Source organism: Lasioglossum baleicum, chromosome 1, assembly GCF_051020765.1.
Source record: "Lasioglossum baleicum chromosome 1, iyLasBale1, whole genome shotgun sequence".
NCBI classification, from domain to species: Eukaryota; Metazoa; Arthropoda; class Insecta; order Hymenoptera; family Halictidae; genus Lasioglossum; species Lasioglossum baleicum.
Genome location: NC_134929.1, coordinates 19,481,227 through 19,506,149, shown reverse-complemented (window position 1 = coordinate 19,506,149; position 24,923 = coordinate 19,481,227). Strand labels below are relative to the sequence as shown.

Sequence of the window (24,923 nt, the reverse complement as noted above, 5' to 3'; positions counted from 1 at the left end):
ATTCTTCAAATTAAATACAATTAAAAAAAAATTACTGCCTCAAATAAATTATCTTATTTCCAAAAATTACTGCATCCAATAAATTATTTTATTTGCAAAAATTACTGCACGAAATAAAATATTTTATTTTCAAAGTAATACACATACTTTAAAAAATAAATAGGATTATTTACTATTTAAAATACTATTTTCCCCAGCTTTGGTCTGGATGGAAACGAACACAAAGTATGTGTTGGGAAATAGAGGCTGTTGATTGGGCTGTGTCTGATCATGATCGACCCATTCTACTGCTCGTATACAATGTTCATTCGCTGTTCATAGAGTAAATTGGTTCTAGAGAAGTTTGCATGAAAATGTTGTAGAAGGGAATACAAAGCAAATTGTAAAATGGATGCTGCTGATTCGGACGCGTCTAATTATGATCGACCGCTTCTACAGCTTGTATACACGGCTAATTTTCTGTTTATAGGATTAATGGGTTCTAGTAAAGACTATGTAGATGGAAATAATGCTGTCAAATTTGACGCGTGCGACCATGATCGGTTAATTCTACTGCTTCTATATGTATACAATTAGTTTCCTGTTGATAGGGTAAATTGATTGAGTCGCGTGCGAACGTGACCAGCCGATTCTACTGCTGGCGTTTATTCCCTTATAGTTATAGGGTAAAATAGTTCTGAAAAGGACCAAAAACTCTATTTATAAAATAGATCTATTTTCAAAAATTCTGCGTAGATGAAAATAATGTGAGAACATTATTTAGTATAGACGCTTTTAGAGAATAGACACTATCACGTTGAGCATGATCGGTCAAGTGTGCTGCTTGTATACAAGCTGATTCTCCGGGGTAAATTGGCCCTGGAAAAATTAGCGTCGATCCCGCCACCAGGGTCGCTTTGAATATGCACGATCAGGCGCAATTTCGTAGTCGTTCTTATTCGTCAGCCGCGAAGAAGACGCGTTCGAGGGAAGAAAATAAGCGGCAACGACGGGGTGCAGAGGAGTCTTGTTAAAAGACGAGCCGACAGAAGTCACCTGTATTGATTTCTTTCCGCGTTTGAAAGCTCTTCCGCGACGGCAAGCTATTTCCGTGTCCCCCCTCGACTCGATCCTCCAGCAATTATTCAGAAATGGTGCGTCGGTGATTGCTTCCCGACAACGGCCGATCTTTGTCGGTTTTTCTGCGGAGTATCTAAGAATTCTGCTCGCTCGACGGAGACTCCACATACTAAGCTGCTAAAAATTTCGAAGCTAGAGAGTTTCGAGCCGAATGGTCTCTGCTAGATTGATGCTTTAAAGATGCAGATGCTTCTGAATCGCTCGCGGTACGAGGCTAGCCCTGCCTCGTTCATCCTGTTCATCACACAAGTGCTGGGGAAACTATGACTGCGCCAGGACAAGCGACATTATGGTAAGTGCGTCGTTCCACATATTAAACACACTCCGATTCGACCGGGCTCGCGTGACGAGCGTGCTCCGCGAGCTAGATCCACTCACCCCAGAGAGATTCAGTCGTATTGCTTCTCCCATTTTAAAAAACTTCATAATATTATTTACTACTTCAAAATATAGATCCTCTATTTGAGAACTGGAAGGATTCAGGAGGCTCAAATTTATATAACTCTATTTTCAGTGTAATCACCATTCATTAGAATAAAAAATATAAAAGTATATAATAAATTTTATTATTGATAAAACGGTAACGGAAAATGGTACCTCAAATTTTAAGACGCGTCGTTGTAAAGAAGACGCTTCAATCTCATTCTCATACTAATTTCAATCCTGGAAAAAAATGTTCACTCTCCCTAGAGACGATTAAATTCGCAAACTTCTCTAACACGGAACTATCTTTATTTTTCCACTCGCTGCACATTGTAATAACAACTTCTAGAGAAACGCCTTCGGGGGTCTACAAGCAGAGGATTTCCGCTTTAAAACGAGCCAAGATAGACCCTCGTACAACCGGTTTTCACGAAGTTATAGCAATTGAAGTGCGCGCCATTCTTTATCGACGATATAACGATCGTTCAATTTCGCGCGTCGGTAGGCTTCTAACAAGGTAATCAGGACCGCGAGCAAATCGCGCACAACATTCATCGCGTAAACCTTCCGCAGAGACGCTAGTACGGCTGAGACGCCAACCGAGGCAATCAAAGCCAAGCGAGACGCCTGCGTCCGCTGCGAGGAGCGATAAACGCGTTCCATTCGGGCATTAATGGAATACATGTATCCAGAAATTCGTCGCGGAGGATCGATCCGGGTCAGGCGGCTTGGGAAATCCTTTAAAGCCGAGGGATCTCGGCGATCCGTTTCCGCTGTCCGTCGAGATCGTGTATATTTCACCGAGATCGTCTCGCGCTTTTTCCTCTTCTTCTCAACCTGTTTGAATGCGCCGCCCCTGTAAATATTTAAACATGGAGAACTCGTACACGTGCCAGTCCCCGAGAGTTTATCGCCTCCGCGACGTTTCCGCGACGTTTCCGGAACGTTTCCGCGCGGCTGACTGCTGTGAAAAGCAGCGCGCGGAACCAATAACGAGCACCCGATGCGGACGGAAGCCGATTCCTCGCCGCGAGGTACAATGAGCCAGATAGCTCGCTACCGTGAAGATGGAACAGAGTTGAGAAAACCTGCGGAAAAATCCCCTCGAACTTTCGAGAAGAATCTGGGTCCCTCGAAGCTATTTTATTATTTTTACAAAAGCTAAACAGTGCCGCTACAAACAGTCCTTCATTTTGTGCATTTTGTTAGCTAAATGATGCTAAAAAAATTCTTCATTTTGTTAGCTAAATGATGCTCTAAGACTCCATCTAGAAATTCTTTTTATTAAATCTCTAATTTTTGACATATAGGCGAGGGGTGACATCGTCGAAGGTTTCGCCGATACATCCGATTGAACGAGTGCAACATAGCAGAGTAACAACCGTGACGGCACTTTAATCCGTCAACAAAATATTCGGCGATCGTTCGAGGACGAAACACGAGCTGGTTGCGTGCCAGCAAGTAGTAAAGCCCGCCACTGCTCGGACACGATACGAAGAACCCTCCAATTAATTAAGCGGCGTACACATCGACCGAAGTTCCGCAAAAAGCGCCGGCGTTTCTTGCGAACGGGAGCTTAACAAGCGACGAGCATAGCACTCCTGCGATGCTGGAGGGACGTTTTACACGAATCGTCCATTAATTCGCCTCGGAAATTGCGCTATTGCGTCGCAATATTTTCTTGAAGCAAAAAGGATCCTAGGCGATACAGAATTGTTTCGTCGTGGCTGTAGATGATTTTCTCAGAGATTTAAATACGCAATGGTCGATGGTGTAATGCGAGATGACTGTAAAACCAGAATAGAATCGTTGTAGGTCAGTATTCAGCGGTACAGTGAATCAGTTGTGCAATTCGTTAGCGTTTCTTTGCGCGATCATTTACTTGAATAAACACCCTACTGGTCAGATAAACTTGTGGCCGTAAAGAAACTCGTACAGCAAAGGGTTAACCTCATTCTCTTATAAGAAACAATCGCAACGTTTTCTTACGGAAGGAGAACGCTTTTATTGTTCAGTATACCAAGTTATCATTGGACTATGGATTTTATGCATTTATGGCAAAAACGAATGGCTGCTAATCTATTTTTCTTAGCAAATGGTGTAAGCAATTTTTATTTTGCATAAAGATCCGCAGTCTAGTTCTCATTAGTAGGAGAACGAGGTTGTCTTAGCAATATTTAAATTGAAATATCTGCTAAACTAATCATTTTTCGACATGCATGGTTCACTACTTTTTCATACAGAATTAAGAACATGCATCGATTGGCGCGTAAAAAAGTATACAGTTCCATTTAAAAAATCGAATTTGACCTCAAATCTTCTAAACGCCTCCACTTACAAAGAATGATACCGCGCGTCACATCTGTAGAAATGATCTTTTTGTAGAACGCATAATTAATAAATTATCCAAGGTGATCAAGTTAGGTGCCTCACCCTGTACACAGCCGACGTGGCACGCAATGTGTTAGCGAAAACAATTAGCCGCAGGTGGTCGTAACCAAGCAAAGCGAGTGGGTTTTTTCGGCGTGAATCGAAGCCTATTCTCGAACCGCGTTCCCTGCATAAAGGATTCCTAACGAAGCTCTGATTGCGGGCTGGGCGGTTTCGATTGGACCGTGATAAAAAAAAGAGAGAAAATGCGAAGGAAAAGCGTCGTCGGAGCAGAGGTGTCCGGCCGTAGGGCGTCGCTGCAAAAAGCCTGCTAAAAATATAATGTCGGCTACTCGCGTTGCCGCGAAACCGCGCGCGCGACTCCGTTCACGCGGCATGTCGTCTCTATATCGATGTGACCCCGATACGCGGCAGCCTCTCGCGAATAAAAAAGAGCCGAGATGAAAATAAAGAAAACAACGCCGAGCCGAGAGCTTTATTGTGCGCAATAAACTGGCAGCGATCGCGGAGACCAATCTCGATGGTTCTACAGACGCCAGCGCGTCTGAGACGCGTCGGGAAACGTCTTACGAGGGACGCGTATTCAACACGCATCAGATTACCGTACTCGCGATTGGTCGATCACAGATACCGTAAGAATGTCAGGGAGATAGCCAATGTTCCCCATACGAATAGACATAAATAGCCATTTTATGCATTCACGACAAAAATGGGTAGTTGCAGTTTAACACACAGTGAACGGATTTGAAATATTTAAGAACATCAATGTGTGTATTAGTTGCAGCTTGTGAACATTATTAACACGTTCCGTGCCACGTGTACCACCGGTGGTACACGTTAAACTTGATCTTCGGGTCACAAAAAAGGGCTTGAAACGGAACGTGTTAAACAATGAAAGAAATTATAACTTGGCCCTTGTTTGTTGCAGTTGATGCAAACAATTTTTATTTTGCATAAAGTTCCGCAGTCTACCTATCAATGTTGGAACGTGGTGCAGTAATAATAATAGCTATTTGAGTCACGAAACTGCAGATTTTCATGCAAAATAGGAATTTTAATGCATCAATTGTATGAAGCAAGATCTACGTATTTATATCATTGAAGATTTGATTAAAAATATCCGAAGTTCCATTACTTACTCGTAATTTTTATAAATATCTGCAGTTAACACACAATTGCGAATGATCTTTATCTGGAAAAAAGATCTGAAGTCCTACATGCAAGAAAATGCAACCAGCATATTTTTCAGCAGTTCCGCAACTTAGCCAGTTTTCGCTGTCAGAAACACGATGGATCGTTCTCGATCGGTTCGCGATCGAAGAAGCGTTGCCCGGTTTCGCAACGTGTCGTCGAAACGCGAGGCTGCGTGCCACCTCCACTGCACCGGTCTATAAAAAAAAAATGCACCGCAAAGTGGCTATTTATAATCCAGGGTACATAGACGTTCCATTTTCCGAGCCCCGTTTAAAAGAAGCGCAGTCCCAAGGATAACGCACGCTCCGCTGCTTAAGGGAAACGCGTCGCATCTAGGGTAGAAGCTTTAGCGCAGCCTCGCCTTGCTGTCGCTAAAGCTGGCCTAGTGTGTCAATGGGCGAGCTGTTCCCGATAAACGTGAACCTCGAGGAGATCGACGAACCAGAGGACAAGCGCGACCGGTACCTAAGTAGATCGTGCCGTCGATGGTCGGACCGACTCAATTTTAATTGATCCCAGCTTGGTAGGCTCCGCGGGTAGAGCTGGGTGAAACTGTAATCGTTCACTGCGATTTATTTGGATTATAGAATTGTTTGCTTTAGCTTCAACATTCATTTATGGGATGGTATAACCTGTGTGCCGATGACCTGCGAAATGATAGAGAATTGAGAACTTCGTGAATAAACTGGAAACACAACTCGAATAGAAATACACTCCGGGCCAAAAGGTAGCATATCATCTATTTTTCCTCAATATTTGATTATGTCAACATATTCTGACATGCCTGTACTTTATCAGTTGTGCAGAAGTTACTGTAGAGTTCATTCATTGCAAAACGTAATTGTTAAAGTAAGCACTAGCTTCTTTCGTGCTTGTTTAACAAAACAACATACTAAAGTGTTAAGGATGGCGCGTGGAAAAAAAACTAAGTGTACTATGTGAAGTACATACGATATTGAAGTTAAAGGAAGAACAAGATTGAATTACACAAATATCAAAAATTGTATAGATGCCGAAAAGTTATTATGAGCTTGTTAAAACATCCTGAAAATTGTGGGAAAAAGAAGAGTTCTGGGTGGCCACAAAGTTTAACTGCCCGTAAAAAACGTGCAACATTTTCGTTAAGTGTGCTATCATTTTGTACCTCTTTATTTCGTTAATAATTCTACTTCATTCGATAAAAATAGATAAGTTAATGAAGCTTTGTTCCATTTCATTCATATATGTTAAGAAAGACACATTAAAAATATGTATATAAAACAAATTGAATTTCTAATGTTTAGTAAACAGAAATTACATTAATTTCAAATTGTCCTCTTTTCGTCCCGAAGTGTATGTTTCTTCTACTTCAGATCGAGTTTGAAAATTCATCGAAAACGTGGCGTCCAACAAAAAGAAATATTGTTCCCCTTTTTCGGCAGGTCTCAGTCCGCTTATGGATACCGAAATCGAAATTGCCATTGTTCCAAGGAACTCCACGGAGCTTCGAAGACTCGCTTTACCGCTAAAATCTCGAGCTCCCGGTTCACCTGTCTCACTGGCAGAGAACCGAGAAAGATTGCTACGTGGATAGTTCGGCTGAGTCCCCGAGAAACTCGACCCATTAATCTTCGCGTTAGCGCGATACTTTTGCAACAGTGGAACTCGATTGTTTCAGGAGCTCGCCGCGCGCCGGGGGAGTTACCGAACTTCATTTCGTGCGACCGCAGTCGACACGCGAAGTTTTCCAACAGGCTGAGAAGCCGAGGTAAAAGTGTCGCTGCCGCCACGAGACGAATGGGATTCCGTGAGAGTAGGGTCTGACGAACTTATGAAACAATAAAGGCTGGGTTAACCCGGCCCAGTGAAACGACGCTCGCGAAGAGAAACGGAACAGCTGACTGCGAAACGAAACGGCCAGCAGTGCCAGACAGTCGGACAGACAGAGCGAAGAACGTCATCCCCTTTAGAAGGGCTCCAGACAGACGAACCCTTCAGGCAACAACCCTCCACCCCCAGCCTGGTTGCTGGCGACCACCGTTCCATCGCCATAGCAACCCCTTGGATTCAGCAGCCAGCCTAACCAACCGATTTGCCCATCCCACTGCCCCTGGCCGGCCGTTGTTCGAACATTTACATCAAACACGCTTTTCCCTTTTTTACGCGCTGGAAATCAACCCTTTGTTCCCCTTTGCCGCTATTTCGCGCGGGGTGGAGCTCTCCCGCGTCTGCTGGCAGTCGCACGGCCTCCAGAGATCGAACTTGTGGTATATGCATACAGTGACGAAGTACCGGAATTTTCAAGTATTTGTTGCATTATTAGCTGCACGAATTAATCTCCAGCCCTCGCAAATATTAGGGGGTAACTCCTTTTTCCAGGATTGCGAGGATGCGGGATTCGCCTTCTCATATCTCGATAATACGAACACGAATACAATCTTTTCGCAGTAGGTGCAAAATTGAACATTTCCGACACTGGAAATTACGAAAATCCTTAAATTCTTCTACATGCTTTCACATATTAATGTATCTCCTCTTCCCACCTACTGATTTCCAAGTCCATCAGATTCCAATGAAATCATAATCAGCAACATCTGTCATTTGGAAAATTTTCAATTTTCACGCCGCCTCTCCGAAAAGATGGTATGTATTTAGGTTCGTGTATATTCATATAAATTAAATAGAAATTGTTTCATACTTTTTACTGCATTTTTTCGAAATCGGTTTAATTTTTTTTATAAGTTCGTTTACGAGGCGTAATTTGCATTATTCGAAAGCATACAACTGCGCATGTAGCTATTTTCATAGTTACATGCTGCCGAATAATGCAAATTACGCCTCGTAAACGAAAAAATAGGACTTTTAAGGGAGATAGCGCCCTAGATCGATCTTTTATCTAGCATTTTCGACTACTGAAAACCCCCGTGTTTGTATTATCGAGAAATGAGAAGGCGAATCCCGCACCCTTGCAATCCCAGGAAAAGTAGTCTACTCCCTTTAGGTCGCCCGAGAACTCGTTCTCAGAGATCAGATATTAAAAATGCTGCTGATTCGTTCTCAGCTCGCTAAAATTATATAGAAAAGAAATAAATATTCATGTCAATTTTAATTTTCTGTGAAAATTAATTATTATTAACCTAATAAATTAATAATAAGATATAATATGCCTTCCCCAGTTTCTTTTCGCTTTTCAAAGAACTTCGGCAGAGAAAGTCCCTGGAGGAACACGATCCGTCGCGTGACGTTCGTCTCGTGCGTAAAATCGCGGTTTCAAGGGAGCATCGTCTGCCGAGCAACTATTAGAGAATCCACGCAGAAACGGGACATTTTCACCGTGCGATGGCTGGCCGCGTCGACTGACAATGGCAATTTCCAGAATTGCCCGCAGTTTGCTCGCCGGCTGGCCCGGATCGAATCCGCCATGTTGTCACGAACCTCCGTCGGCCTTCTTAAGATCTACGCAGCTAGTCGAACCTTCAGTCTCGCGATCTGATTCGATACTGAACGATAACACAATCTGCGACAGGATTACAATAAATAGGAAATCTCAAATAAAAACAGTGAATTTTCGACTTCTCAAAGAGATGTTTCTGTCAACGATGATTCTGTTTGTGATAGCACTGGCGGCTTCGGTTGCCAGCCAGGATGCGAAGAGTATAGTGTTTCCGGCAAGCGGAAATGGCTCTGAAACTTCGAATAAGATGGAAGCCTTCCCCCGCGCGGATATGACGCATCCTCCGGAGCCTTACTTGCGTCCGTTGACTCCGAGCAATTTTCTACCCGGTAACATCCCACGTTTGTATCACCAGTTTTTTTGAAGATAGGGATACAGGATGAACTGTGATCAGTCTCAGCATGTTGTGCACTTCAGCTCCGCCCAGGACCTTCGTCAGCCATCGCAGCGAGTTGCCCTATGTCTACGATCATCCTAATTTTCCATATCCAATCGCACATTCTATCGACTACTCTGTCGGACCGTCTTCGAAGCAACTGGTGATCGTCAGTTTTATCGGATTGCTGCTGCTCTTCGCTATCATACAGAACACTATGGCGTCTGTGAAACGCAGGGACGTTCTCACGGATGTCCTGTCTGCTAGGGACAAGAGGGACCTCTATGCTGCTTACGATTTCGAGTCGGCGGTGAGTTCTAGAGCAAGGAGGGATCTAGAAATTGTTGCTCTTCTGTGATGAAAAAATTGATAATTTTTAATTATTCAAAATGGCACCTGTTCCTCCAACACTTTCAGTGCCTAACCAGCAGCCTAAAAATTTTCATAAAGTCAGAATAATTTATCGAGTGCCATGAAAATCAAAAAATATTCTTTCTAGCATTTTGCAGATCCTAACCTTTTGCTACACTCAGAGGTGGGCATTATTTGGCGAAACAAATATTTCAAATAGTATTTAAAATTTTAGATTTCATTTTCCTTAAAGAAAATAGTATTTTAAATAAGATGTACAATTTCGAAAATAAAGTATTTCCATTTTAACAATCTGAACCTCAAAATAAAATATTCCTATTTCAACAATTTGATCCAGAAAATAAAATATTTGTATTATATTTTAACAATCAGAAACACGAAATAAAATATTTTACTTTTTACGTTGTTATAATACTCTGAGAAACCGCATAAACATAAGCGGTTTATGTCTATCTTATCGTTAAGAAACGATTTACACTCATAAATGTACTGAATTCATTATTTTCATTATTTCCAGCAATAATATTTAAAATTAAAATATTTGCAATATATTCTTCAAACAAAATACTATTTTCAATAGTTACTGCCTCTTTCATATAAATTATTTTATTTTCAAAAGTTACTAGATCAAATAAAATATTTTATTTTCAAAGTTGTAAGCATACTTTACTATTTAAATTACTATTTTCTTCAGCTCTGGCTATACTCAATTGATTATTGATAATCAAAAAATGATTATTGACAAATAATTCCGCTAAAGATACTATGAGAAATTCGGATTCTGTGCGAAGATCTGCAGCTTGCTAATAATTCGACTGCGGATTTTATGCATTTATTACAAAAATGGGTAAGCACAATTTAAAGCAGTGGACATATTAAGAAGATTTAAACACACCAGAGCGTATTGGTTTCAGCTTAATCAGATAATTAAAAGAAGAAAGAAATTTTTATTTTACTCCTGTGTCTTGCAACGAATGCAAACATTTTTTATTTTGCATAAAAATCCGCAGTCTACTAATAATATAACATTTACTATCCCATCTCCAGTTGCTTTGAAGTATCCCCGTGGCTTTCACTTTGCAGAACACGGAGCAAAAGGAAGTTTTAGCAGACGATGCGAGGGTTCGTTGCATCCAGAGGACGGTCTGCCTGGAGAACCGGAAGTTGACGAGAACGTTCGGTGCTGTTGGCAAGGTGCTCGCCAAGTACTTGACGTGAGTTCAAAGATCGCTCTCGTGGATAACCCTTCTCTGACATAAAGGGTCGCTAAGTTTATGACAAGTTCTCGTTCCTCCACATCAAACCATCATATTTTATATAATAATCATAAACAAAACTACTACATTACGTTACAAATTCAGGATTAAAATTGAAAAATGAAACAATGCGTTAAAAGAGAGTTCAGCGTTTCGTGGCTAAGAGATTTTGTGAAATTAGTCGAACGGTTTCAGACGTAGCGTGGGCAAGTCTCTGAAATCTACTTCCGGTTGGGACCGGCTTGTGCAAGATGCAGGAGAGGCTGGGATTCGCGAAGAAGATTGCGACGTGCTGTACAGAGACTGCGAGGAACAAACATCTTCTGAAACGTCGCCCGAAGCGCGTGACGAATAGTTGAAACCGGGGGAGGAATACGAGGACGCGGAAATTCAAGCTCGGAACTGTTTGGACAGATTTTGCAAAGGGCGGGACGAAAGATCCTCACATTGGACGAATGAAAAAGCGGTCGATATTAATGACTTTTAATTTTAATTACAATATGCTGTGTTGTGTTTTTTTTGTTCTTTATCCGCTACAAACATCGACATCTAGCCTGAACTATTTTAGATAGCAGTCCGCTCTATACACGCTCCATTTATACTCTCTCCCTCTCGTGCTCTCCAATCGTTCTCTCTCGTCGTCGGAATTATAAAAAAATATCAAATCACGAACAGAATGGAGACAAACGGCCGCGCGTACTGCACTCCCTTTCGTTTGTTTTTTTTTCTTTTGTGTATGTTTGCGTCGTCTGTTACATTTTTTAATCTCTCTCTCTCTCTCGCGCTCATTCTCTTTCTCTCTTCGCTCGTATCTCTTTCACTCTCTTTCCCCTTGTTCGCTCCGAGTGTGTGTGTTTACGTCTTTTTTATATTTTTTTTCCCCGTTTACTCGCCACCCTCGTGAAACGAAATCTCTCTCGCTGTTCGCCGGGGAACTATATATTTCTCGGTCGTGTTTCTCCGTGTGTTCAACCACTCTTCTATCGTGCTCTCTGTCTCTCATTCTCTCGCTCCCTTTCTCGCGTCACAACTAATTATACAAGTAACGCTATTCCATATTATTATCGTTATAACATTAAGGCATTACATATTTATAAATTCTTCGCGTTCACTCGCCGCTATACAGCAATACCATGCTAAACTCGGTAAACTTATGCTTAAATAGACGTGAGATCGCTCGTTGCAAATAGTCCAGGCTTAAGGAAAAAAAAAACACAAGAGAGAAGAACGTCAATGGAAACGCGGACGCGCGACGCACCGGAACTGGCCTCTTTTTTTTTAAGCCGTTCAACACTGCTACAACCCCTCGACGCTGTACTTGAAATTGCAAAAAATATTGGCACACCTAACTTTCAATCGTACGATCCCTAACTTAATCTCATGATATATCATTGAATTGATTAATTCAACGTTTTGCATCCTCTTGAATTTTTAAAGAAACTGACTCGGTGTCAGTTGATTTGTTATTTGACTGCGGATCTTTAAGCGAAATCAAATTTTTCTGCGGAAAGCACGAGCAAATTAAAAATTGATTTCATCCCTTAATGACTTCTTTGCCATTAAAAACAACATTACTACATTAAGTTTTTTATAAATGCATAAAAATCCGCAATCCATGCATCGCATTACGTAATTAAAAAAAATTAGTTTGGCATGTTAACTGCCCCGTCAATATCCGTAAATGTCGCATAAAATTTTAATACATTGCGTATAGGCTTTAGAGAAATAATAATTATGATTTTCAATGAAACTGAACGGTATCAGTTTATTTGTTATATTTATGCGAAACTATACAATTAAAAGCTAGTTTGACACCTCGACTGCCATGTCAATACCAATAAAAGTCACACAAAATTGTAATGCGTTGTGTGTAGTCGTCTAGAGAAATAATAATTATACTTTCCAATGAAATTGACCCGGTATCAGTTTATTCATCACATTTATACGAAACTATACAATTAAAAGCTAGCTTAACACCTCGACCGCCCACGTCAGTACCCATAAAACTCATACAAAATTGAATAATTCGCGTTACAATTACAAGTTTCAAAGAAACTAACGTTCCTATACAAGTGTATAATTAAAAGCTAGTTTAACACGTCGACTGCCGCACATCAATGGGTTAGAAGTTGCAAAAAATCAGAGTAACTTGTTACAATAATACAAAAATAAAACATACTTTTAGTTACTTCCTCCATCTTAATAAAAATCGATGTTCGATTTCGATAAAAAAACAAAAAGAAAAATTCACCCATGCAGCAGTCAATTGTATCAACACTAGTAACAATTCGAACTACTTAAACGTTCTCGTCAACGAATAGCAAAATTGCTATAAATTTCTACCTTTTCTCGTACAATTTATTATAATCCAAGGTATAAAGATACGAGATGAAATTACGAACAATGAACGTCGTAGAATATCTCGAGTACTGACAGAATGGTTGACAGCAGCTGTGCCAACAAATTTTCCGCGACCGTGTTCGTCCTAAGAACTGCGACGAATCTTCTCACGGCTTTTACGAACGATCGAAGATTTCGATATTTACAAGACGGATCGGGGAACGTGCAGCGAACGATTCGAGTTAGGAACGTTTCTCTCTGGGGAAACGGCTCACGCACGAGGCGGCTGGCAGTGTTGAACCGGTGTGTACCCATTCTACTCGATAATCGCGCTAAACAATTCACTAAATACGAATTTCGGGGCAAAGAACGACTGGTTTCTCTCGCGGCGCGCGAGGAAAAGGAACGAAACTCTCGTCGAAAACCATCCGGTGCCAGATGCGTTCGCGTTCTTTTGTTCTCTTACCTCTCCCTCTCTCTATTTCTTTCGCTTCCCTCGTTCACTCTCTCACTCTCTTCGTTTTTCTCTGGCATTCACCCTTTGTTTGCTCGGTTCTTTCGCAGTCACCCTCGTCGAAGCATACATACACGCGCAGACACATATACACAGCATCGTTCTTTCAATTATCACTTGCACGCACGCGGCTTAAAGGTCCTGCTCATTATCGCATCGTCAATAAATTAGACACATTTGTCGAGGCAACGTAGTTTGCACAGGCAGGCGGCAGGCAATTCACGGGGGGGAAAAATACCTCCAAGTACCCAAGCTTCTCTTCGGAGTTCTCTGCATTTTTCATTTGTCTCTTCTCGAACGCGTTTCCTTCGTTTTATCGCACGACGATCGATCGATCGGACGAGTTCCTTGCAATTCGAGTCCTGTCGGAATTTTAAAAAATGTCTAATCGAAATCACGATGGAATTTCGAGCGTCTAAAACCAGCTCGACGGGTGCGTTCGACCGAGGCCTCCGGCACGTTCAACGAATTAAAAACAAGCAAAACAAAACATTAAAATCGTTTCTTCGAGCGAGACATGCGAGCGTCAACGACAAATAAAAAAAGCCTGTTAACGATAACGTAAAAGAAAAAAAAATAATAAAATGTGTCTAGAAAATAAAAAAAATCGCTTCGAAGTCGTGCGCGCCGATCGGTATAAAAACACGTTTCGTTGCTGTTTCACTTTGCTTTATTCGGTGAAATCCATCGTTTCTATCTCTCGGCGAATCGAGACATTGGAACAATAGAACGCGAAAATCGATCCACGTCGATCCAGCACCGATCCGATCGATCGATCACGTTTTCATCCAGACCTCCTGTCTCTCGTCACTCTCGTTCTTCTATTATTCTCTCTCTTTTTCTCTCACATTCGCAGATCGCCCTACTACCGTACAAAAACTGGATCCACAATTATGCCGACTAATTAATTAATGAAACTATCGAGTCGATACAATAATAATAATAATAATATTAATATTAATCATTAATTAATAATAATATGTACAACATTCTAAACGCTATTACATCGTTTGTCCTGTGTTTCATATACCTCGGATCGTGCCACGCGCACCGTGATTAAAAACAATCGTAAAAAAAAAACGAAAAAGGAAAATCTTTGTCTTTCACTTGAAAAAAGAAAGAAGAAGAAAAACGACGGAAAGGAAGTCTCGAATTCGTCTGCTATAAAATCCATAATAGTCTCCCCTCGTTTTCACTCGTGTCCACGGGCGTTGCCACTCTAAATTCCCTCTTACTGTCCCCGCCTCGTGTCTTACAATTTATTTAATAGTCGCACGCGCGCGCATGCACTCGTTGCTTCCATTCGGAGACGTTTCGATTCGAGGTCCAAGTTGCAGAGCAGAATACTCGGTTTTTCTTATTTTGTACGAACGAAGTGTGGTTCTCCGAGGTTCTGCGACACTAGGCAACCAAGACCTCGAGAATCGAGCAGGAAGCACGTGCCATGTTCGCTCGCAACATGCTCGGAGGATTATTTTCCTCCTTTCACCGCGAATGTTTCAGCCACTCGCATGGCAAATCGATAAACAATTGTTCATGTCGCTGACAAAGCACTTAGTCGATAACTTGTAAAACAAATTTGCTTAATAATATAGTGGCTTGATCACTAGCACTTTTAAAAACGAACGGATACGAATATATATAGTATTTCAAGATCCACTCTATTGCGTATGTAATCTTTCATTTTAAAACTTGGTACAGGATCAAATAATTCAATGTACAATACTACGATCATGTTTACACAGCACACGCAATTGTGGCGTTATTAATAAAAATCGGTAAAATAGTGATTGGTGCGAAAGTCAGTCTGCGTAGAATGTGCTAATCGATTGGACAAACGAGTGGCACGTTGCTCTCGCAATCCTCCGAGTTCGAAGCGAGAAAGTCTCGAGTAAAAATGTGTGAAGGCGAACACTGCTAACGGACAGCGCTGTGCCGGGTGTGCGTATTGAGTACCGCAAGATCATGGTGCAGCGGCAGCCGATTGCGAGAGATCGTGCGTTGTGCTATTCGGAACGGCTTTGTTAGCTCGCGACCGGTTTTGAAAAAGCTCGCTGAACGATACCTGCGTGTTTCGAGAGGAAACGGAAACGACGGTGTGTGTGTATGTGTGTGTGCCTCCGGTCAGGCTGTGCCCTGAACATTTTGGATTCGCGGATAATTTTGGAAGACGCGGTTCGAGGAGAATGAACAACAATTCGTGGCACCAGCGAGAACCACCTCCCGTCTTCGCAAGGAGAGAGCGAAATAATTTTAAAAAACAACAACTACGCGGCGGCGGAACGAAAGCGACATCGACTCAATGAATTTTTTTCGAGTTTTTCTTTTTCCTCTTTTCTCACCACCCTCTCTTTATCGCTCGCGACACATAAAATTCTCTTAATTTCTCTCTCTCTCACTCTCTCTCTTTCTTTCTCTCTTTGTCATCGTTTTTTTCTAGACTTTCCTCGCACTCGGTTCGCGTTCTTACGGTCTCGGATACAATCACCACCCGCATATACATACATATCGTCGTACCGATAGATATTATTATTATTATCATTATTATAATTATACCCTATGTACAAATCGACATCGCCGGCAACACGGCATCATCATTAAACCTAAGCGACAAACGTAAGAGTAAAGAGTTACTAGGGACCAGTCATAATTTGTCATGCTAATAGTATAGGTAGCAACACGCCCGGTATAATCGTTTTACTATCATCGTCGTCGTCATCGTCTTCGCCGTCGTGACGTCGGCCATCGTAAATATAATATTCCGGTTCACTGTCGTGTCGACGCGTCATCTTCGTCGAAGATCGGTAACCGTGTTTTCGCGGGATCGTCGCCGTGTGAATTCGTGTCTCCGAAAGACAGCTTTTCGGGCTGGACACCCGTCGTCTAATCGTGATTACTTCGATCGACTGAGGTAATTTCGTTTCTCCTTATATATCTCTCTGTTCAAGATCACGACAGATCATCGTGTTGTCGCTAGGGCTTGGCTAACACTTTTGTTAAAAAAGGAAAAGAACACAGCAAATCTGAGGCGCGTTACTCAACGGATCATCATCATCCTCTCATTCTCCCTCTCTCTCTCTTTCTCTCTCCTCGTCATCGTTATCTCCATTGTGTCCTTCCACGGTTCACGCACACCACTATACTTTATTAGACCTAGCATGCTTAGAAAATACTTGAAAAATGAGTCTATTGGAAGGTGGCTGTTCGCGCGAGTGGCTGGCTTCTCTCTCACTATACACAGTTCCCTCGATCCTCTGGCGGCTCTTGCTCGACGATAGAACCGCCCCGAGAGAGCTTCGTCGACGTGTTCCACCGCTGGCGACAGGTCCTCGTGTGTCCGCCCCCCGCTGTCCTTCGTTCGTTGACTAATTAACCGAAAGTTCACCCGTAATCAGCCTCCAGACTCGACTAAAGCCTAACGTTTGTTTACTGGCCAACGGTAGTGCGAAGCGCTGTATATAGGTTTCTCCAACGACGACGGTCCTCGTGAAATTTCGTGCCGTCCTCTTCGGGTGTCTTCCGGAGGGGTTCCTCTCGCGGCGTCGTCTCGGCGCGACACAAAGACAAGAGTAATAATAAAAACAGAGACAGCAGGAGGCGGTGGCTGGCGGAGGTGCCTCCGAGCGAGTAAGCTACTGGCAGCTAACTCGAAAAATGAAGTAGAAGAGGAGGAGAAGTGTACGCGCCGGGTCGCGTGTCGCCGGTTGTTATAACAATCAATAAAGACTTCAACCACGATTTCAATCGTGTCGACATAACACAAAACAACAATATCACCTAAATAATAGTTGCTACAGCCCCCTCCCCCTCTCGGGGTGGTTTCTTCTTTTGTTTCTCGTTCTCTCGAAGGACTCGTTTCGACGAGAGACGACGAAGACGACGCCGCGCGCGCGACGTCGACGGTCGAAAACAGCACGACCATGGTTTTTTTCCTTTTTGTTTTTCATTTTCCTTTTTCTTTTCTCTGCGTTACAGGCGACGACGAGGCTCTGTTTCGTCGGAGCGAGGACATATTAGTCAGCGGCAGACGGAGCCCTGAACGGGACGAGGATGACACGGGGAGAGAACAGCGGAGGATTCAGGACGCCGAGGACGACGAGGAGGATGACGAGGAAGATGACGAGGAAGATGTCGATGAGCATGATGAGGAAGACGACGACGACCACGATCGTACTCGTCTCACCACGATGTTCCCCTGTGCGTCCTTGTGGCAATATAATAGCGCGGTGGTGTTCACAGTCGTAATCGTGGTGGCATTCTCGCTGGCGCCACTCAGTTGTTATCTCCTGTCACGATACAGGAGATAAGTCTCCATCGCCTGCGGCAGGTTCAGCATCTGGATTTTCTCTTCTAGTCTATGCTTGCCGATCCGCTGGCGGATCACTCTTCGACAGAGGTCCATCAGGGGCAGGGGTTCCGCTGGAAAGTTACAACGGAATCGATCAGTCACTTGAACATCGTTGTAAAAACAAGACAGAGAATCGTTCCTGTTAAATACTTACGATCTAGACCGCCGATGTACTTCATCGTGATCTCGCAGTGTCCCCATACGGCGGATACGATAGGATGCAACTTCCTGCCTTTAAGGCCCCTGAACGCGATGCCCAGGTACTGGCCGTCAACGACGAACGCTAACGTACCTTCGTCCATGTCCAGGACCACTGCAACAAGACATACAATTTTGTATTACAGTCGCTGATCAAATGTTACAAGGTATTCAAGAGTAAGGAATAAAGAGTTCTTACCGAGGAATTTGTCAGGAACGATGAACGTCTCGTCAGGCTTAAGTAGTGCCGGGTACGTGACGCCGTTGTTGTTCTTCGAGTCGTGGAGGAGTCTATTCCTGCCGAGATCCCAACCCCAACTGAGATCGTTGTTGCCTACCAGACTCTGGTAGCCGACACTGTGAAGAGGCGCGTCTGCCGTCGCGACGCCGACAACGGCGTGCGTACCTCGTTGCCTCGTGCTCCAGTACAACTCCCATACGTGCATACCCTTCGTGTAGCCCACCTTCCCCCTGATACAATCCGTGCTCTGCGCCACGGGATGTCGGTGAAACGTCAATTTGTCGTCGTCCTATCGAACAGGAAAGGAATACGGATTATTATACGACGTCTTGCGACTAACGTTCACTTCACCGATCTTATTCCAAACCGCATCCCTGTATCATTTATCCTCTGAACCCATTGAGGAAGAGGTAGAGCAATTGCACTGACCTAATTGCATGCCTGTGGATTCTGCAATCCCAATTTTGGAATAAGATCAGCTCTGTTAGGGCCTTACCCAACTTTCGTCTGATATCGCGATAGAGACATGGATTAATTTTAGATGATAACACTGTGGACGTGCTTTATAGGGGGATGATTTTTACAAAATATCCAGAATGGATAACGAAGAAGTGCAAAAAGGCTTGATGGTTGACAAAAAGACAAATTGCCGCCCCTTAAGAATATATATATATCTTTTTAAAATAAATTTACATATTTTTTAATTTCAATAAAAATCAAATCATGTTATTTCAATTTTAATAAAAACAAATTTTCTATTAATTGGGTATTTAACACATCAATATTTTTCTCACATTTACAGCCAAAATGGCGCCCCGGACAAATGTCCGGGTTGCCCGCCACTAGAGCGGGTCCTAATGAACACTACAATAGGATGGTCCTTATTTTTCAACTTGAAAACTCTGAATTGTGTCGCCACAAATCCGACAATATCGTCGAGTCCATTAAGGATTGAAGGTATCTTTAGAATATTTCCTTTATGTGAAAGAAGTGAGCGACGTACCTTGACGAATATGTTCAAACTACGGTCGTCGGCGTTCCAGCTGTGGTGTATCTGCGTCTCCCGCGAGGCGGGCGGCATGTCGAGGAGGATATCGAGGCGAGCGGGCCTCGAGAAATCTTGCGCCAGCTCCCTGGGTACCACGGGTTTGTACGCCACGGTGCCTCCGCCTCCACCGCCGCTCCCCAGGCCGACGCCGCCGCCCGTTCCGGTTCCGCTCTCGCGCGTCACGCTCTTCACGGCGCCTGCAAAAAAATTAGGGTCGTCAGTAGAATTCGCGACACTCCCCTTCTCTCGCGATTCTTCGATCCTCATTCCCTGGAAACAAGGAATCCGTCAGACGTAACCCTCAACGTACCGAAGTACAAAGATTGACGTTCCTGAACTTTTTAATTTCTATTAAAAAATGACTCTAATCGATTCCTTCTTGATCCATATTTATGAGAACAATACCAACGAATGCATTTTTAGCAATCGTTAGATGGCACAAAAGAGATATGCATTGGGGTCCCTGAATCAGCCTATGCATATACAATACTAATGATAGACTGCGGATTTGATGGATCCACGACAAAAAAAAAATAGGTAAAATAGAAAACTTTTAGACAATCTTTCACTCATTGGAATTACTGAAAGAAACACTAACATTTCATTGAAATTCTATTCGTTACAATTGACTGAGAACATTTGAATTTTGCAGAAATATCTGCAGCGATCACTTCGTACGCTAAGGTGTAAGTCTTTTTCGTGCACAGGAAATTGGGGTGTTTATATCAGTCAGAACGTCAGCTGTGGTCAAACTGTAATTCTGTAAATAGTGCATCGTTTTGTAAGGTGTTCTGAGGTAACCCGTGACAGTGTAGTAACGGAAGCTTTGATTCCAAGTTGCGCGCAACTGGGAGCCTCCCCGAAGTATGGCAACCCGCTAGCGTGGACGCGTTAGCAGGTCTACAGGGGCACTCGAGTGGTACGAGCAAAGAGAGAGAGAGAGAGAGAGAGAGAGAGAGAGAGAGAGAGAGAGAGAGTTTCCTCAGTTTCTCAAAAGGTGTTTCATCGTTTGAAGACTGGAATCGCCGACGCCACAAATTCCGAAGATCCCAAAAATCGACTAACCAACCACCGAGTAGCGGCAAGCCAAAAATAGCTACTTCCACCAATGCTACCGGTAAAATCTCAAAAAATCGCGAACCTAGAGAGGCTTAGGTGTAGTCCGAGGACCGCGACGGGTGTCTCGTTCGCAGGAGATTTCCACAGGGTCTTTAATAATTCAAGACGCGTTCATCCTGTGGCCGGATACCTGCCAGAGGCGCGTCGGGGCCGAGTAGATTTGCCGAGGAACGGTTGGAAAAAAGAGTGGAAGAAAAATAATGAAGGGTCCGTCGGTCGGTGCCGTCCTCCGGCGGGCACAGCAGGCTTCGTTGAAGGTTTTCGAAGTCTGCTTTTGCTGGTGCTCTGGCTGGCTGGCTGGCTGGCTGGTGTTCGCCCCTTCTCCTTTTGGCTAGGGTCGAACACGGAGCGATATCCTCGGATGCTGGTTTATTTGCTCTGGCAGCTGTTCCCGACAGCGTTTCGAGGGTTCCGAAACGAGGGTTCTGGAAAGGTCCGTGAGGATTTCAAAGGGTCTCTCTCTCTCTCTCTCTCTCTCTCTCTCTCTCTCTCTCTCTCTCTCTCTCTCCGTTGCTCCGATGCCCGAAAAGCCGAGGGGCACTAATAGAAAGGGCCTTTCACGGGGCTCTCTCTGTGTATCCGGTCGGGCTGCGGGTCTCCTTCGGGTCTCCTTCGGGTTCGACGTGTCGCCGCGCTTTTTTTCGTGTCCGAGACTTACGATACACTCCCGGCTCGTAAATTTCACGGGCTTCTGCGAGAGAGTGAGAGCAGCTGAGTCGCGCGAATTGGCTGCGGTCTGCGGCGACAAATTTCCCGAAAAAGGCGAGCGGTGCCGGGCTTTTGGGCTGGGGAGAGCACGGTGCAACGTCGAGACGGAATCGATGTCCGGAAGAGGTCGTAAATCATGCCAGCCAGAGCGGGATCGACGGCGAAACGATTAATCGACCCGGTGTTTTTCCCGGCGTCGCGTCGAGAGCCTGCCCGATGGATCGTGACCGTTCTAATGAGATTCGCTGGCAAGTAATTAGCCGCGGGACTTGTTACGCTACAGCCTAGCCGACCGCGTTACGCGCGTATGCAAATAATTAGCGACCTATTACACCCGACCAGCCCTGCGAGATAGGAAACTTTCCAGCAACTTCTCGAAAGGAACCTCCCTCCTCTTTGGACGAGACTTTCAAAAGCGTCGAGATAACGGCCGAAGAGAAACAAACCTGCCGAGACTACCGCGCCGATCCCGTATAGATGAAAGGGAGACGAATGGATAGCCGGCCGGAAGCGGTAGACCCGTTTCCAAATAAATTCACCGAGTACTGAGAGGATAGAAACCTGCGGTTCTATAGGGTCGAGGGAGCACCGGTTGGCTCTCCTTTCTTTTTCCTTTCACTTTTTAAACCGTTGCCCGGTGTCCGACGCCGCACGGTTTCTACGGGCCGGCCCGATCGACGACGATTTATGGAAAGGTTAATTGTATCGGTGATTAATCGGTTTTCGCTTATGTAAATTCGCGGTCGGCGAACCGGAGGAACTTTCGCTGGAACCGCGGTGGCCAGTTTCAGTAGAATAGGTGGAAGCAGATTTAGAATATTTTCTATGATCCTGAAGCTCCATGAAAATTGCACATAAAGTCGTCTATCAAAGAAAAAAATGTTTTCCTATCTTTATTTTGCATAAAGATGTGAACGATATCGTCGAAATTTCTTGACGAGAAGCACAGGAGAAATTCGAGAGACAGAATAACGAACGTGTACGCGAGTCTTGAGCAGATTCGGGGCCACAGCGTGGTTTATGCTCATATGTTTTACGACAGGCTGCTCGTATGAGGATAGAGCCTCCGAGGGACCTGTTCTAGACTCCTACCTGAGCAGGTAGGTAAAATCGAGAGCGGTCAGAGGCCTTGACCCTGGTCAAAGCCCGGCGAGAGGCGAGAGTCGACGCCGAAACTTCCTTTCGCGCAGCCATGGCTGCTCTACGAGCCACCCAGCCGGCGAATTTACACGACCAATTCTCACTCTCTCTCTTAGCCTCGTACCTCTTTTTCTCTTTTAATGCCAGCACGACGCTCAGGTTAGCCTACTGGAGAGGAAACAACTAGAATTCACGAACGAGACTATTAACCTACTGTTCCGTATCCACTTCGAGCGAAGATACAGTTCGGACAACGTCCAAATATTTGCGACACAAGACCATCCCCTCGACCAAGATTCCATCGCAATTACAACGCTACTGAGGACTCGAACAACTCGGTTATACCAACATTCCTGCGAGGGTACGCGCGAAACAACGAAGCTTCGGATTGCACCGTATACGCTCGGGAATTTGCGTTCTTCCTGTGTTGCGCACGTGGTATTCCGGTTTCTTGGAACAACGGGAATTCGAAAAGTGGTCTACCGATGAGCCTTGATATTTTAGCTTCCTATTGTACGTGGAAATTATATTCTGCTTTAGTAACGTTGGGAATTTGGCAGTAGAGAATGATACAGATAGTCGGACAGGTTTGCTCGGATGAATTAAGTACAACGATTTATGCTGTGCAGATATGCTGAAGAGATTTGGCAACGGAAACAGATACAAGGAACGATGTGGAAATTGTATCTAGAGATCGTAAATTCTGAAGCTTCTATCGGAGGAATTGTGAATTTAATTGCGAGTTGTAGTGGAGAGAATGGTGTCTCCTAGTGACAGCTAGTAATTTTATTTGATTTATTTATACTTCGACTTAGGACTTCTAACGAAGCTAGAAGAACTAACAAGAATTCGCGTAGCTGATAGGTAATTTGAATTACCGCAAGAGGATTGACTATACCAATATTCTTCTGGTCCATTCTAGATCATGACGCCCAGCAACCATGGCCCAAGGCATTACCTTCCTCGCATGAAACACTGTCCGAAGCACTGGAAGCCTCCAGTCGTCCTTGTCGCCGGCGTCCTCGTCGCCGTCGTTGTTTCGCTAGCGTCAGATCGTCGTCCGGTGGTTGTTCAGGTTCGTGATCGGTTTCGTCTAAGATCGGAAGAGAGTCCGGTCGAGACAGGTCGAGTTGAGTCGAGTCGAGTCGAGTCAAGTAGAATATAAGAGAATAGAGAATAGAGGGAGTAGTGATGGGTCATCGAGCCTATCCGGATCAATTTCTTTAACTCTGCATCGATTGATTGAAGACTGAAGAAATCATTCGATCGGACCGATTACCCATCACTATCCTACATGATATCGAACACTTTTTGGTTTCTGTTATAGCTTAAGACTATTACATATCCAATTTTCAGCGGGATATGGAATAGTACTCTAAAAAGTGTTCAATTTCGTGTGGATGACTCCTGTATGACTTGTTTTTCGAAAAAAGACACCTATGATCCGTTACTTGTAGTAACACGAGAATATTATGACTTATTGGGTTGGAAAATAAGTTCGTTCGGTTTTTTAGAGTGACTAAACTTTAGAGTGATTAAAACCGAACGAACTGATTTGCCAACCCAATATAAAAAAGTTGCATGGTATAGAGGCGGAAATATTGTCATGTAATGGTTTGGATATTTCGAAGGTCAACTTGATTTTGTCAAATAATCAAATTCTGCGTATATATTTTCTATACCAGGCAATTTTTGTATACAGGGTGTCTCAGCTGAAGGGGGCCATTTAAATATCTCCTTTATTATTAATGGCACAACAAATATTTATGGCATAATTTAAATGGTATCGCAGGAGGAATATCATAGAAGAACAATTTCTTTTGTCCGGTTATTTTTTCATAGTTTTTTCATGGTCATCGCTATTTTTTTATCGGGAGAACTTATTTTTTTTTATTCCATCTTATAGCGACTGGAAAAATACATTTGAATATGCTTAAGTCATTAACAAGATGGAATAAAAAAAATAAGTTTTCCCGATAAAAAATAACGATGACCTTGAAAAAACTATGAAAAAATAATCGGACAAAAAGAAATTGTTAACATTTAAATTATGCCATAAATATCTTTTTTGTGCCATTAAAAATAAAGGAGATATTTAGGTGGCCTCCTTCAGCTGAGACACCCTGTATACAGTGGCCCACAAAGTGTTCTTTGAAAAACAGAATAACTTTTTTATAATTGTACCAAACGACCTGATATTCTGTAAGCGACTAGAAGCATTGGTTTACTGAATGATGGGCAAAAAAAATTTCGAAAAATGATAATGTACAAGGTTACATGCAAAAATAAAAAAGCAATTTTTTATAACTTAATGCAAATTTAAAATATATATTTTGTAGATCTACGTTAGTTATACACATACTGAAAATTTCATCGAAACCGATTGAGATAAACACGATCTACAAGCGGTTAAAAATGGTAAAAATCGTAGTTTCACACGACTTTCGATCAGTTTCTGCTCAAAATCCACAGATTCTTGCATGTGTCTTCTTCTTGTATGTGTATAACTAACACAGATCTACAAAACATATATCTAAAATTTTCATTAAGGAGGCAAATAAAAAAACTTTCAAAAGAGATGCCTTTTTTATTTTTGCATGTAACCTTGTAAATTATAATTTTCGAAAAATTTTTTTGCACGTCCTTTGGTAAATCAATTACGAAAAAGTGATTCTGTCTTAAAGGGCGTACGAACACTTTTGT

At 43.2% G+C, this 24,923-nt stretch overlaps 2 protein-coding genes across 14 annotated transcripts in view; one reads left to right on the top strand and one right to left on the bottom strand.

Annotated features, from left to right (window-relative positions):
• Positions 1 to 219: 219 nt before the first annotated feature.
• On the top strand, positions 220 to 11,667 carry LOC143208994 (uncharacterized). The gene is made up of 4 exons (XM_076424094.1): positions 220 to 8,889; positions 8,978 to 9,246; positions 10,392 to 10,522; positions 10,760 to 11,667. Exons 1-4 carry the CDS (start codon positions 8,469 to 8,471, stop codon positions 10,917 to 10,919), a joined length of 981 nt encoding a protein of 326 aa, XP_076280209.1. The 5' UTR covers positions 220 to 8,468; the 3' UTR covers positions 10,920 to 11,667.
• The window catches only part of LOC143208960 (protein gustavus-like), a 258,290-nt gene continuing 244,398 nt past the window's right edge, over positions 11,032 to 24,923 (bottom strand). For 12 of the 13 annotated variants that reach the window (XM_076424004.1, XM_076424049.1, XM_076424040.1 and 9 more), the window contains 5 exons: positions 23,179 to 23,313; positions 19,209 to 19,450; positions 18,164 to 18,494; positions 17,921 to 18,079; positions 11,032 to 17,837 (listed from right to left, as the gene is read on the bottom strand). In XM_076424004.1, coding sequence (XP_076280119.1) covers positions 17,698 to 17,837; positions 17,921 to 18,079; positions 18,164 to 18,494; positions 19,209 to 19,450; positions 23,179 to 23,313 — 1,007 coding nt within the window. In that variant the 3' untranslated portion in view covers positions 11,032 to 17,697. The remainder of the gene's footprint in view (positions 17,838 to 17,920; positions 18,080 to 18,163; positions 18,495 to 19,208; positions 19,451 to 23,178; positions 23,314 to 24,923) is intronic. The other variant, XM_076423985.1, reaches the window with a different exon arrangement.